This window comes from Musa acuminata, chromosome BXJ3-9 (genome assembly GCF_036884655.1).
Source record: "Musa acuminata AAA Group cultivar baxijiao chromosome BXJ3-9, Cavendish_Baxijiao_AAA, whole genome shotgun sequence".
Lineage (NCBI taxonomy): Eukaryota > Viridiplantae > Streptophyta > Magnoliopsida > Zingiberales > Musaceae > Musa > Musa acuminata.
In genome coordinates this window covers 1,085,860-1,099,953 of record NC_088357.1, presented here as the reverse complement: position 1 = coordinate 1,099,953, position 14,094 = coordinate 1,085,860, and the positions used below count along the sequence as shown (strand labels likewise).

Below are 14,094 nucleotides of genomic sequence, written 5' to 3'. Positions count from 1 at the left end.
AGACTAATTGTGTTTTATCTTTACGCAGTCCTAAAGAATTTTTTGGGTTTCATGTTAGTGGAGTTGGGTCAATTTTATTCCTTTGGAGGCGGTGCTTTCTGTAACATATTTCAGTATCTATATTTTAAAATGAAATGTGTGGTGGCAAGATAGATTTGAGGGTGTGTTGGTTAGTGATTCTTGAAGGAGATTCCTCATGTTTTTTGAGGTCTAATTTGACTTCTGGAATAATGATGTTCTGTATAAGAAATAAAAAAAAGATGATTGGTTTTGCTCCAGACCGAAGTACACCGAGTTGCAGTTTGAAAATAGTACATCAGATTTTGTTAATTGGTGTTTGAGCTCTGTGATGGACAGATTTCTTTCCAGATGACCAATTTTTAATTGAAGAATTGCATATGCTGCATTGGAGGCAACAGAGAGAGTTTGAGCTTGCCAAAAACCTTACTGTCTAACGTGCTCTTGGTTTTTTGAGTTGAGAATGAGTTGCGATGATGTTATTTGAACTTGCTGAGAAAAGCCGACCTTTGTGAAACTTATTGCGAGTTAAGGAGTAGTTGATTCAAATACATGGATGATGCATAATATTATTCTATTTTGAAGTGACCTGCTCTTTCGTGATTGCTTGCCTATTAGTTTGCTTCTTTTGGATCAGTATCAACTTTCAGTGCTTCGGTGATATGCAGCTCTGGTGGTGTTATTAGTTCTTTTATTATTATTATTATTATTTTGTATCTGATTCTATGGTTATCGTAGGCACAAAATTATATAGCCCAGAGCAATAGTTTTTCATGATTTTTTTTTTATTACAAAATTTTTTAGACATATGTAATGTAGTTCGATATGCCAATGTAGGAACGCCAAGAGTGTTCGCGTCAGTTTCCGAGAACATCATTTGTTTTGAATTCTTGTTCGGTTCTTTCTTCTCATATGATTATTTTTTGTTTTCGATACTGGTAAGTCTTAACATGCTGTCACATAGATAAGTAATCAAGAGAAAGAGAAGCTAAGCATGCTTGTGTTTGAAGAGGACAACGCCATCCTTTTGATCTTAAACTAATCTTTTGTTTATGTCGTATTCTTCATGGATGATACCTTTTTCGAACCATCTTTTTTATCTTTATTTTACATCCACGCCTATTCCAAAAAATATGATCAAATATTATATTTTTATATTTTTTTTACAGATTTTATATATATATATATATATATATATATATATATATATATATATATATATATATATATATATATATATATATATATATATATATATATATATATATATATATATATATATAGTCATTGCTTGTCTCACGTGTTTACTAGTTGAACTCGTCCATGGTAACGTAAGGCAAGCGGGCGAGTTAGGATTGCTCCGAGTTGTATCTATCTACATAGCTCTTCCATGTCGGCATGATATAAAGATGTGTGTCCTTGATGGACGACCATGATTCATCATCACGTGTAGGCCTCGAATGTGACCAGTCGCGAGATCAGGATCCGATAGGCCTCGAACGTGACCAGCCACGATATCAGGATCCGATAGACCACGACGACCCTTGCATCTGACTTTGTCGATTCATAGTTTTTGGTCATTTAGGATTGCTCAACCCTCTTAGAGTAATATCTCTCTTTTTTTTTCTTTTTTTTTTCCTTGGAGGAGAATTGATGGGGATCATATTACCACCATATCATTACAGTGGTCTAAGAAGATGTTGAGAGTTTTGGATTGTTACATCCAAGAAAGTCTAAATAATTACAAGCGCCTATTTTACATTTTTTATTTTTTTATTAGATTATAGTAGGATTTGAAAATGAGATAAATTTATATTAGCCCTGGACTTAGGCCTATATGAGTTATCTAAGAGGATGTCGTGCATACATCTTAAAATACACGTGATAGAGGATTTTGGAGTGGACGCATGTCTCTATCCTATGAAACCCTAATCTCCTCTCTTCTAGAATATATAGTATTCATACAATGGTAGATACTTATTCTCTTCCTATGGATCCCTACCCATCATTTTTCTATAAGAAAGTATGTGACACTCATCGACACTTATTTTCATCTCGTGGATTCTCACTTCTTTTCTAGAATGATACTTTGTGTTACTCATTCGAGGGACATCCATCTTAATAAAAGCATTGTAAACACTTTAGCCCATTTGGTCAATATGTAGACTAGGTAGACTAACATAGCAACATTAATAATTGACTCATGAGTATTTAACTATGACTTTGAGAGATCGCATTATAAAATGCTCATATTCTCAAGAGAAATTTTTTAGTTCAAGGCTTCTTTTTAAGTCGTTTAAGTCATGGTAAACTTCTCGAATGACTAATCATATATTTTAACTCGAAAATAATTTTTATAATATATTTTTGCCTAAAAACACTATCCTTACTCTCAGGTTTTTCTATCCTTATCGACTGTATTAATATAGATTTGATACTTAGTTAAATCCTCTGAATCTAAATTATCTTAAACATCAAAAGAGTTTTGTTGAGTACACTCTCCATGCAGTTTTACAAAATCTTGGAAACAGTCATTATAATGCATTTTTGTCTAAAAATACTATTCTTACTTTAAGATTTTTTTTATGGTTCTTCACGCTCGATTATATTCATATAAATTTGATACTTGATTAAATTCTTTTAATCTAAACTAACTTAAGCGAGGAGCTTCGTTGGATACATCTTACAAGATCTCGGCTCATATTCATCTTTGCTCAACGTCATATCAGTTAGAGATAGACATAAAATATAATCTTATATAGAAAACATGTCATACAGTACAATATGACCTTGACTATTTTTTATTTAATATTCATGTCAAACAACTAAATCTGAATTGAATTTCATGTAGAAAATAATCTCATTGTGAAACGAAGGTTTACTTTTGTTTTAGGGGTAAGAAAGATTACCTATTTAATGGTTAGAAAAAAATAACTACATCATATTGGAATGTTATTATTCACAAGAGTTTTAACTTCGTGAGGTGATCATAAAAACAAGTCAAAGGAAGCGGGAAATCTCTCTCTCTCTCTCTCTCTCTCTCTCTCTCTCTCTAAATTGCTATGGATTTAAGAGACGGATCTCCTCGTGCATGTATAGAATTGATGACAGTATAAAAAAATCCCAAGTTTTATGTCATAAAATTTCAAGAAGTAAGTTCGAAGATAACGCTATCAGATTTCAAACTACTAAATCTGAAGGCATCACAAGTTAATAATGTTTTGTAAACAGATGAATAACGTTTTGTAAATTGTATCTTAGCAAATTGAGATAATTAACTAGATTTTTTTTTTTGAGAATATTAATTAGAATCTATTAGGATTGTTAATTCCAATAAATGTGAATTACTGTTTTCATAAATTTAAAGAAATTTTGAGACTTGGATGGAGAAAATGAAGTCTTAGAGACAATTGTAAGTAAATAAACACAAGTGAGAGCACAAATATCTTTTGTGCATTTCTCATGTCTATTGGAAACATTAGATTGAACTAACAAAAAAAGGAAAACCGATCGATAAAATCTATAAAGGATTTAATAGTGCTGATTAAAGGATTATTCTTAGAATCATTTTTGAGTACTTTACAAATAGGAAAACTGTTTGCCACTGCACCTTTGAACTATGCTGCGTTTCTCTGTTAAGAATGAGCACATTGTACTTTTAATTATTATTTTCCTATCATCATTATTTCTCGTCATTATGATCTAATTGGATGTAACAAATTGAAATCACTAATAGCAGTCTCAACCATCCAAAAATGAAAAGAATGCATACGTATAAAGATGATTAGCCCGTTCCTAAATGCAAAGTCCACAATGTTCATCCTATAGTTGACAATTAATGCTGAAGCCATTTGCAAGCCTCTTCACTTGCAATCAAGAGAAGCGCATGTAGTCAAGTGTTCCTTGCTGCACCCAAAAACAAAAAAAACTACATGTACATAAAATTACTTGATCCAAGGCTAATCTACTCGAGTCACGTTTCTCCCATTATCTTCTTTGGAAGTTGAGCACTTTGATTGCCACAGCGAATTGGAATGCAAAAAGAGCAGCAAAACCAACAACCATCACCGCGACCACTCCCAAGAAGTCGTGCCTGAATCCGAAGAAGTCCCTCAGGAATTCAACCACAGTCTCGCCCGAGTCGAGCCTTTCGTGAACATCCCCAAACTGTGAAGTAACCAATCCATAGACCGTCCACGAAACAGGGCATGCCCAATAATACCATCTCCACCAAACAGCCATTCTCTGAGGTGACAACAGGAAAACCAGATAATTTAGGTTGCAGATTCATTTAGATAAACGTTAGATGCTTGTATGGGAGTAATGGAGCTGAGCTTACCGGTCGGGGGATAACAAATCCTGCAAAGAGATTCCATATTCCATAAAATGCAGAAGAAACTATGGCAGCAATGTTGTAGTTGGGAGTCAACCCTACTGTCATCATCCCATAGTATGTGAAGTATAGCATCGTGAAGGACAGGAAGAACAGGTACCAAAAGAATTTATCAGCTGTCCATTCGAACCCAATCATAGCATACACAATAACTCCATAAACGACAGATTGGATGAGGACATAGGGCACCTCAATTGCAACCTGCAAATGGAACGACTTGATTACACCACGATGGTTTTACATGACTACTGCAAGAAGCTCAATGATTTACATTACAATCACAAGTACAATCACAAGAAGCTTAAGGATAACTTCAGCTAGTTGACCTCATAGTAAATACCTGTCCAACTGCATACGGCAGTGCTGAATACATCCCTGCAGCTCTCTCTCTGTAAAAGACTGTCCGTTCGACAGCAACAACTGGTTGAACTGATGAAGCATATGTACACCCCATAAAAAGGACAGAAGCATAGACAGAACCCATTGCATTGAATAAATCTTGTCGTTTCTTCCTGAAATGAGTCATTTCAATGGTGCAATCCATTAATTTCAGACCAAGAGAAAGCAAGGTAGCAAGCACATGGATGACAAATAACATGAGAGCCAGTAGGGGTTCTAGAAATTCCTACCTCTTGCTTCCGAGATTCCAAAATATGGTTCCGAACAATAAGGCTATGACTACAGTAAAGAAAAACCTCACTGCGGTGTATGAAGGATTTCTCCAATATGACAATTTTTGTTTCCAGAGGCAAGCCATGCATTGTGTCGGAAAAGACCTTGAGTACTGAGTTTGGAAATAAAGATCACTTGAACCAGGTGGGGGAGTGCTGAGTTCTTTGATCAGCGCCTTGTTCCTCCTGTGATGCAAGACCAATATATAATTAGTCATGATTACAGTTCCTTTTTAAACTAACCTGAAGATGTGGTAGGTTAACGCACCGAAACAGTTCTGAATTCTTGTAGATATCACTAAAATTGACACCAAGAATGTCTTCCTGAGCCTCTGAAGTCACTTCCAACATCCATGTTGCAGGGTTATACCCATCTTTGATCTTCCTTACTCCTTTGACTCCCTAGATAAGATGACAGAATTTGTAACCACCCACTATATTACTGGAAGTATAAAGGAAGGCATACATGTCTAGTCTCTTGTTGTCTCACCTCAAAGTACTTAATTAAGTGACAAGAATGATGGCCTATTGGACCTACATAAATCTCTTCCCCACCTCTCTCCATAAGGAAAAGCTGCAATCAGAAAAGAAAGATATTAAAGAATCATGCATGTTGGCTGAGATTCAAATTCAACTCAGAACACTAGAATTTCGTGACCTTTTACCTCATCAAAAGCATCAAAAATATCAATACTAGGCTGGTGAATTGTGCACACTACAGTTCTCCCAGTGTCCACAGTGTTCCTCACAGTCCTCATGACGATTGCTGCAGCCCTTGCGTCAAGTCCAGAGGTAGGTTCATCCATGAATATTATAGAAGGGTTTGCAACAAGCTCAACAGCAATGGTTAGCCTCTTGCGTTGCTCAGTTGACAAGCCATTCACACCAGGTAATCCGACCAGTGCTTCTCTCAATGATTTCAGCTCAATAAGCTCCATGACCTCTTCAATGAACATCTGTAACAAATTAGCTATGGTAGTTAGTTCACAGGTGGATGGTACTCGGAAAAAAGCAGTCAGGATTCAACCTTTCTGTCATTGAAACTAACCATCCTAGTTGCAGAATCAACTTCAGCAGATAATCGCAGCCATGCCGAGTACACAAGAGATTCATAGACAGTCACGTGTGGTGAATGGATATCATTCTGTTCACAATAACCTGATACACGAGCAAAAGTTTCTTGCTTCTTGGGAAAGCCAGCTACGAAAATATCACCCTCTATGCACCCACCTGTCTTTCTCCCAGCCAATACATCCATCAGAGTAGTCTTACCAGCACCAGTTACACCCATCAGCGCTGTAAGAACTCCAGGCCTGAATGAGCCACTGACACCCTTCAGCAGAAGTAATCTATCCTCTTCGATGCCTTGTGCTCTCATTTCCTACACGCCAAAGGCACTCCAAAATAATGGTTATGCATGGAACTAACAATTTGGATTACTTGCACAGAAACAAGTTTCCTCCTCGAGAAAAGAAAATACCTGAGGCATGTCTACCGAGTATTTTATGCTGTCGAAGGTAATGGAAAGAGGTGTAAATGGCAGGACCATCCCTTTCCTGGCTTGGTTATCACCGGCAGTTAATACAGATGAGGACGCATTTGGATATATTGCAGTATTTCCTGCATTTGTTCAAACAACAGTTAGCTCAAACCAATAAAGGAGCATCTTTTAGTCTAAGCTCTTAGCATACTTTTAGATTTAGTGGGAGGATCAGGATTTCCTCTAGATGAAGGTTCAAAGGGAACTCCTGTTATATTCACATGTTTATCCCTCAATGCTTCTTCAGTTAAACTTGGCTGAGCTTTTCCATACGCTGCAAGCATTCAAAAGAATGGTTTTAAACACAGCTACTCTACTTTGAATTCGTTTTACAATGACATCAGCATGGTGTTTTCTTATCGATACTCACGTTTTAGATATGTCAAAGCAAGAGTGAAGAGACTGTTAAACAGTAAAACGTATCCAGCCAATGCACCTACTCCAATCCAATACCATTTTGCCTCTGGAAAAATTCCACGAGACTTCAAAATCATCACTCCCAGAGCCTTTTCTGATCTAGGCACAACCTGCAATTAAATTTCTGCAGAAATGAGGTCAAATGTTCTCTCAAATGGTTCGTTCTTCGGAGCAAGAATGTCTTCTCTTACTTGTTTCCAACTTTTTGCTAAGAACTCGTTTGTCGAGATTGAATTCTGTGCATACATTAGTGGTGAGATCCAGTAACCCCATATCCACCATTTCTTCACATCATCTGTCAAATAAGAGGCATAAAGTTCCTATCATTGAATCGAACCGAAGCTGGACAATGAAGTTGGTCTAGAATAGAATGACAGACACTAAGCAGAACATACCATGTGATAAGATGAATCCTCCAAGCACTGTCAGGACAAGCAGAGCAAAGGATGCTATCGTATTTGCAACTACCAAATTCCTACCTAGCACAGCCATGAATTTGAAGAGTCCAGAGGCCATCTGATTGACCAATAGGAGCAGCAAATACTGCTTAAATAGCCTGAAAAGAAGGCATTATGCCATTGAGTTCGAGAATCAGCAATATCAGATTTCAACTAGGACACATGAATTTCTACCTTGCAACGCTTGGGTCAAATCCTACAACATAGTAACTCAAGAACACGGAGACAGCAACTTCAATTAATGTTATAGGAATCTTCAAAATCCATGCTGGTAGAGCATAAGCCCATGCTGGATAAAAGAGATAGTCTCGTTGCTTGAAGAAAACAGGAAGCTTTATGACGGTCAAAGCAAGCTCAGAAAAGCCATTATACAAGTGAATTAGGATTAAGAAGTACAAGGCACCCATGTAAATCACCCCGTCATTGACTGAATCATGGTGCATGTTGGTTCTGAGGAATAGAGTCATCATGATAATTGCCATGATCATGAGCTGCAAGAACAAAATCAGAATGTGTTATGATTACAGAATCTATAGACTTATGGCCCTGAGCTGTGCAGAATATATTGCAAACCTGAAATGCTCTAAAAGCATATACAAAGGAATTTCTCTTCATCAGTAATAGCTCTCTCGACATGCATGCTTTCAAGAGTTCCTTCTTGCTGACACCATAGTTTGATGTGGACAGAGCAGCAGGGTGGCTTTTCCTCTTGTCAAATGGTACTGAAAGTTCTCTTCCAAGTTGCTGACCGACATGGAATGACTGGAATGCATCTGCAAATTCCCTGATAGGTACATATCTATAAAGTTCATTGGTTCGCACCCAATACTGCTGCTGATCTTTCATTGACGTTACCTGAAAATATCACCAGGAGTTTTATCATTATAGTGGGGCAAGCTACAAAGTCAACTTTTAAGTATCATGTTACAGTTTATTAACTTACCTCCTGCAAGAAGTCTGCAACGCCTTTCCTCTCAGGACATCTGAAGCCCATGGATTCAAAGAACTCAAGCACATTCTCACAAGGCCCTTGATAAACAATCTGTCCTTCTGAAAGAAGAATTATGTCATCAAAGAGTTCATACGTCTCTGGTGCTGGTTGAAGCAGTGAAATGACACACGTTGCGCTGAGAATGTGAACCGTTTGCCTGAGAGAATTCACAATTTGGAATGTGGTAGAGCTGTCTAGACCAGTGGATATCTCATCCATAAACAGTGCCCTCGATGGCCCAACAATCATCTCACCTGTGTAGTATTGCCAAATTACCAGACATCCAGCACAAATCAGCAAAGATCACCAACATAGGACATCATAGGAAAGATCAGACGCAATTTAAGAAAAGGTTTTGTTCTTATGATGAGTCTGCATATGGGAGTACCTGTGGTGACACGTTTCTTTTGTCCTCCAGAGATGCCTCTCAACATTTCATCTCCAATCATGGTGTCGGCACAGGATTCTAATCCCAAAACCTGTTGAAGTGCACAGAGAAAAAGAATAAAATGAAGGCACTCACTCATGTGATTCTGGGAAGTGAACTTGCTGCATGTGAACACCATGATAAACAATTGATACCTTTAGAATGTAATCAGTTATCACATTGGTTTCCTGTCCATCTATTGAAGTCGCCTGTGAATCAAGAACAGTTTGAATGAATTGAAAATCACATACCAGAATGACGATGACCATTAAATTCTTCAAATATCTACCCAGACCAATATAAATTTATTTCATAGAGATGAATACCAGAGAGCATCAATCTTGGAATCTGAAAAAGTTAACATCATAAGAAGATTATCTTATTTTACCTTCATGAAGATATCAACGTCAGGGTCTGGCTTGATGTTTGCAGCCTTCTCCCGTCTAGATAGCTCAGTTAACATATCTGTTCATAATGAGAATATATATTATAAGAAACAAGTTCAGTTCACCATGGAGCTGTTCATACCCAAATGGAAGGGGTGACGCTTACCATAACGAGAACCGACACCCTGGCACCTGGCAGAGAAAGCTAGGGTTTCACGCACTGTCATTTCCCCTACATGCAGATCATGTTGACTGATGTACGCAGCTGTTCGCCGAGGAACAAATTCGTCCATGTTATGGCCATTGTAAGTAACAGTTCCCGACACCTATTTTGTTGTTGTTGTAAATAAGGTTGATTGGAAATTTTATATTAGTTTCACATGAATAATTAGGGGATCATAACAAAGAGAAAAGAATGAAAAGATTCCTAAGAGAGGGAAATATCTTGACCTTAAGCTCTGAGTTCAGCTTTCCGGCAAGAGCCAACAATAATGTGGTCTTTCCTGACCCTGGGGGGCCTAGTAGCAATGTCATCCTAAAAATTGATGATAGAACAGTTAATGAAGCAAGAACATTAAGTCATACCAAAGATCCAGCATTTGTGAACCCCATTAAAGAAATGCTGTTTCAGTTACCTGTGGGGCTTGATGATGCCACAAACGTCATGGAGGATGCTTAATGGTTTTTTCTTGCTTGGTAGCAGATGAAGATAGTTAGCGAAGGCCTTGATCAAAGAAATTAAAGTGACAACACACATCAGATTTGAGGTTGAAGAATAAAAGGTAAAGGAACTTAACACTTGCTCACAGAAAACATCTAACATGTTATGTACCTCAACGGCATTAAGATACGAGTTAAAGAATGTTGGTAAGCCTCTGTTTCCAATGTAAGCATCAGCTACGATGTTTAGGTGCTGATAACGCACCTCAATGGTAGGAAATTCAAGTTCAACTCTGAAAGAATAGATTTGATAAGTAAAAGCATACAAGGAAGAACCAAGTGTATACTTCTACTTGGTGAGATAAAATCCATTGTTCCTCCAGAACATTAGTGATCTAACTTTATTTATTTGTTGGGCAGATTTGGTTGTCATTGAGGAAGAATACATTGTATAATATTTTCACCGTAAACTCTTTTTCATTGAAAAAGACCTCCTCCTCCGAAAAATCATTCTCTTCTATGTCAGGGGAGGGCTTCATGTTCTCTTCTTTAAATCCCCTCGAGATGGAAAAACCACTTTTATATCCACAATACCCTTGATTAGTAGGGAAGAATAATGGACAAAATCTAACAAGATGAGAGTTGAACCTTTGAGGAGTGATAGGTCCCCCTTTTTGTTTTTCTCTCAAAGATCATAGTCAGCAGTTCTCCAACACAGTAAATAAATGATTCCAAGATTTCAGAGAGAGAGAGAGAGAGAGAGAGAGAGAGAATCAAAATATATCTTTTTCTTTTATCTTTCAAGAACGAACTACAAGATTGAAACATCCAAAGAAATGGGTGGGCATGTCACCTGTGGATCCGCTCCCGGAGCTTCAACAGGAACCTCTCATTGTCCTCCTCAGCAACCCTAACGAGCCTCTCCAACAATCTCTTCCGCTCCTCGAGAGCGATGCGGTTGACATCGATCTCCCGGTGCTCTCCCTCACTCATCAAAAGGAGCCCCCTGCGAACCCGGTCGTAGGTCGGTAGCTTTTCGAGGGCCGCCCACTTGAGGGCCTCCTCGTCGTCCTCCCCGTCGCGGGAGAAGGAGCGCGAAAAGACGGCGTCCTCTCCACGCCTCCATATGGACGAGCTGTTTACCGTCGCGCTACCGCCTCTGTAGGCCTCCACGATATCCATGGAGAACGAGGTCTGCCGGGATTCTGCTACTCTTATGCGGCGAAAGGGAGATCGGGACGCACAAACGGGCTCCTCCGGGGTTCTGCTCCTGTTATGCGGCAACAGAGAGATCGGGACGCGGCGGTGAGTGGGGGGAGTCGTAGAGCCGAAGTCCAGGGAGGAAACAGACGAGGTTTGAATATATTTATATACTTAAAATTGCAGCTCGTCTTAGTCTTAACGGGCTAATTATAATTAGTTACTTTTAATATTTAGATTTTATATTTTAATAATTATATTGAATACATTTAACCATATTTTTCTTCACATCGTCAATTTTATTTATTAGACTCTACCTCACTTTAATTTATCACTATGATATTTTCGAATCGACAACGTAAGAAAAAATATAATTAAATATTTTATTTTTATGAGTATAAAAAATTAATATAATTTTTAAAAATATAAAGATTGATATATTAAAAATAACTAATTATGATTAATATGATTAAATATAATTTATTCTACTTAGGAATAAAGAGACAGCTTATTTTAGTGTGTAGGTGGTACTTTCTTTCTACTTTTGTTGTTTTCATAAGATTTTTAATATCCTTATCATTTAAGGTTTCCAAAATACATGTAGATACGTTATTGAGAAATAAAAAATTAGTTATTAAGCTAAATTTAGAAGAATATGCTGTTAAATGGATGGCGGTGATAATTAATGATTTATAAATAATATATATTTAGACAGTGATAACACATGTAGGAACGATACAAAAATGATAGACAAAAAATTAATTTTAACAATGAAATGATCAGTCGGCATTTGCATCGACATCAATGCAAATGTAAAACAATGAAAAAAAAAAAAAAGATGAGGGATCGAGGAAGAAGAAGAGAAGATAGAGGAGCATAAAAAAGAAAAAGAATGACAACAAAAGATGAGACAAAAGGAAAGAAAAGAAGATGACGACATAGATATCGATGCTCTGTATCTATGTCGACATCTGTCGGTACGGATCGACGAAAGTTCATAATTGTGAAAATTGAGGATGATAATTGATCAACATTATCAACAAATAATGATTGTCATCGATGATTACATAATATATATTATTTATTTTGTTGTATGTGGTTGAAATTTTGACATAGCTTTATTTAGTCTATCGAAAAAGAACAGGAGACGGAAATGGACGGTCATAATGGTATCAACCGTTTCATATTTGGTTGAAGGAGACCGAAGAAAGCCTACGCCATTGCACTCTTTTTTCCCTTCACGATTGACATCTTTTGGAAATCGGGTGATGTATCACATTCACCGAAATGGTTTGCGTGGGTGTGTTGGGAATTATAATACTATTACTAGTGCAGTGAGGTTGGTACTGTACTTGCAAACGGTGGCTACAGCGTGCCCCACGAGCTATGTGTATGTATCGTAACCATGCATGTGAGAGCACATGAAGGCAACGTCATTTCGTTATCTTCTAAATTATTTTTAGTGATATTGTTGTTATTATTATTATTATTGTAAGATTCTATGTAAGTCACTGAAGTCGTAGAGAACGGAAGAAGTGTGATCATGTTATATGGGCAAAGACGACAGAAGCATGCGTTGCTCGCACAGGGGAAGAGGAAAGGGCAGCAAGCGACGTTGCGTTTCCCAGAGGCGATGACTCACACCGACGCCGACCACCTACGGCTGTCGCGTTGACCATCTAGAAAGATTCTCCCCCATCAGAATCTATTTGGGCCATCACATGCTCATTTGATTAATTTAATTTGTAAAGATTTTATCGGATTATTATAAGTTACTAAGATTGCATGCCCATCTTCACTTTATTATTATAAATTAAAAATAAAAAAATATATCTCTCACTAATACGAAAGATTAATTAACACAAATTCAAACCCTCAAGTCGCATAGTGAGTCAAAGCGAATGAGGAGATTGGTGAGGGATAGCTCCTCCGCCTTGCTTAGGCCGGAGACAGTGCAATGGTTTGAGCCATGAGAGGGTTGTCAGCAGCACATATCCAAAGCCCCCCTGCAGAGGAAAAGAGAGGAAAGACCATCAGGTAATATTTGATGCAACTTGTAACATGGCAGTAATTCTTTGTTAAATGATCACCGTTGAAGCTGAAGATAATGTGAATTCTTTCTTTTGGCTTCTTGCTTTAATAAAGTGAAATTGTCTTTTCCAATTGCCTACCACTTAGGTGGGATGCCTCAGATGATGCCTTTTCCTACTTTTTCAAGGTTTGAGTCCATGAGGAATTTATAGTCATCTTTGAAGAAGCAGCTAACATATGGTCGTAGCAGATATCGATTGTCGCCTTTGATTTATCAGTAAATGATGAAACCTATGCAAAATGAACCTTACCATGGTCAGTAAATTTATAGTCATCTTTGTTTAGAGTTGACTAAACTGATCAACTACTGTTAATCAAGCAAAAAAAAAGGGAAACAAACTGCAACAATGTATGGTCAGTAACATCTAGGATTGGCAAAAAGGGGAAATCTCCTCATCTCTTGAATCAAATAACAGTGTTTTTATTGTTGAATCAGGATTTCAGTTGCATTGTCACGAGGCATATGTTTAAGTGCAGGAATTCTATGCCATACAGTCCATGTTGGCAAAGCATGAGTTCTGTGTCAGCACAATCAAATAGACCAAAGTCTATTTTCTTGTAGTGCGAAATTTCTGTACATGAAACCTTTTGACATTTTGTGGAGTCAAAACGGATTCTGTCATGGCCATGAGCTACTTGAAAGAAAATTGCCTCGTACAATCAACAATCTCCTTTGTTCTGGGAGTCATTTACTAGCTGAATGAGCCACAATTATCTATGGAATATATTAAATGGGAGAGGTAGGTTTGTTCGTCTAGAATTGACATTGAGCTTGATCAAACCAAGAATTTAGACTGTGTAAGTTGTTTGAACCAAATACCAGATCTAATCAACATGAAGAT

General features: G+C 37.5%; 1 protein-coding gene across 2 annotated transcripts; it reads right to left on the bottom strand.

The window, feature by feature from the left end:
• Positions 1 to 3,818: 3,818 nt before the first annotated feature.
• Positions 3,819 to 11,277, bottom strand: LOC135649344 (ABC transporter G family member 44-like). Of its 2 annotated transcripts, none has more exons than XM_065167610.1 (24): positions 10,815 to 11,277; positions 10,134 to 10,254; positions 9,937 to 10,025; positions 9,752 to 9,836; positions 9,468 to 9,627; positions 9,304 to 9,380; positions 9,071 to 9,124; positions 8,877 to 8,967; positions 8,441 to 8,742; positions 8,071 to 8,352; positions 7,672 to 7,988; positions 7,435 to 7,595; positions 7,231 to 7,334; positions 6,993 to 7,149; positions 6,774 to 6,896; positions 6,563 to 6,702; positions 6,110 to 6,463; positions 5,748 to 6,038; positions 5,573 to 5,656; positions 5,351 to 5,484; positions 5,041 to 5,268; positions 4,752 to 4,923; positions 4,358 to 4,612; positions 3,819 to 4,263 (listed from the first exon to the last, which is right to left on the bottom strand). In XM_065167610.1, the coding sequence occupies exons 1-24, from the start codon at positions 11,141 to 11,143 to the stop codon at positions 4,006 to 4,008; spliced, it is 4,368 nt and encodes a 1,455-aa protein (XP_065023682.1). In that variant the 5' UTR covers positions 11,144 to 11,277; the 3' UTR covers positions 3,819 to 4,005. The 2 variants fall into 2 exon arrangements, with proteins under 2 accessions (XP_065023682.1, XP_065023683.1); XM_065167611.1 differs by having other exon boundaries at positions 6,131 to 6,463.
• Between the last annotated feature and the right edge of the window lie 2,817 nt (positions 11,278 to 14,094).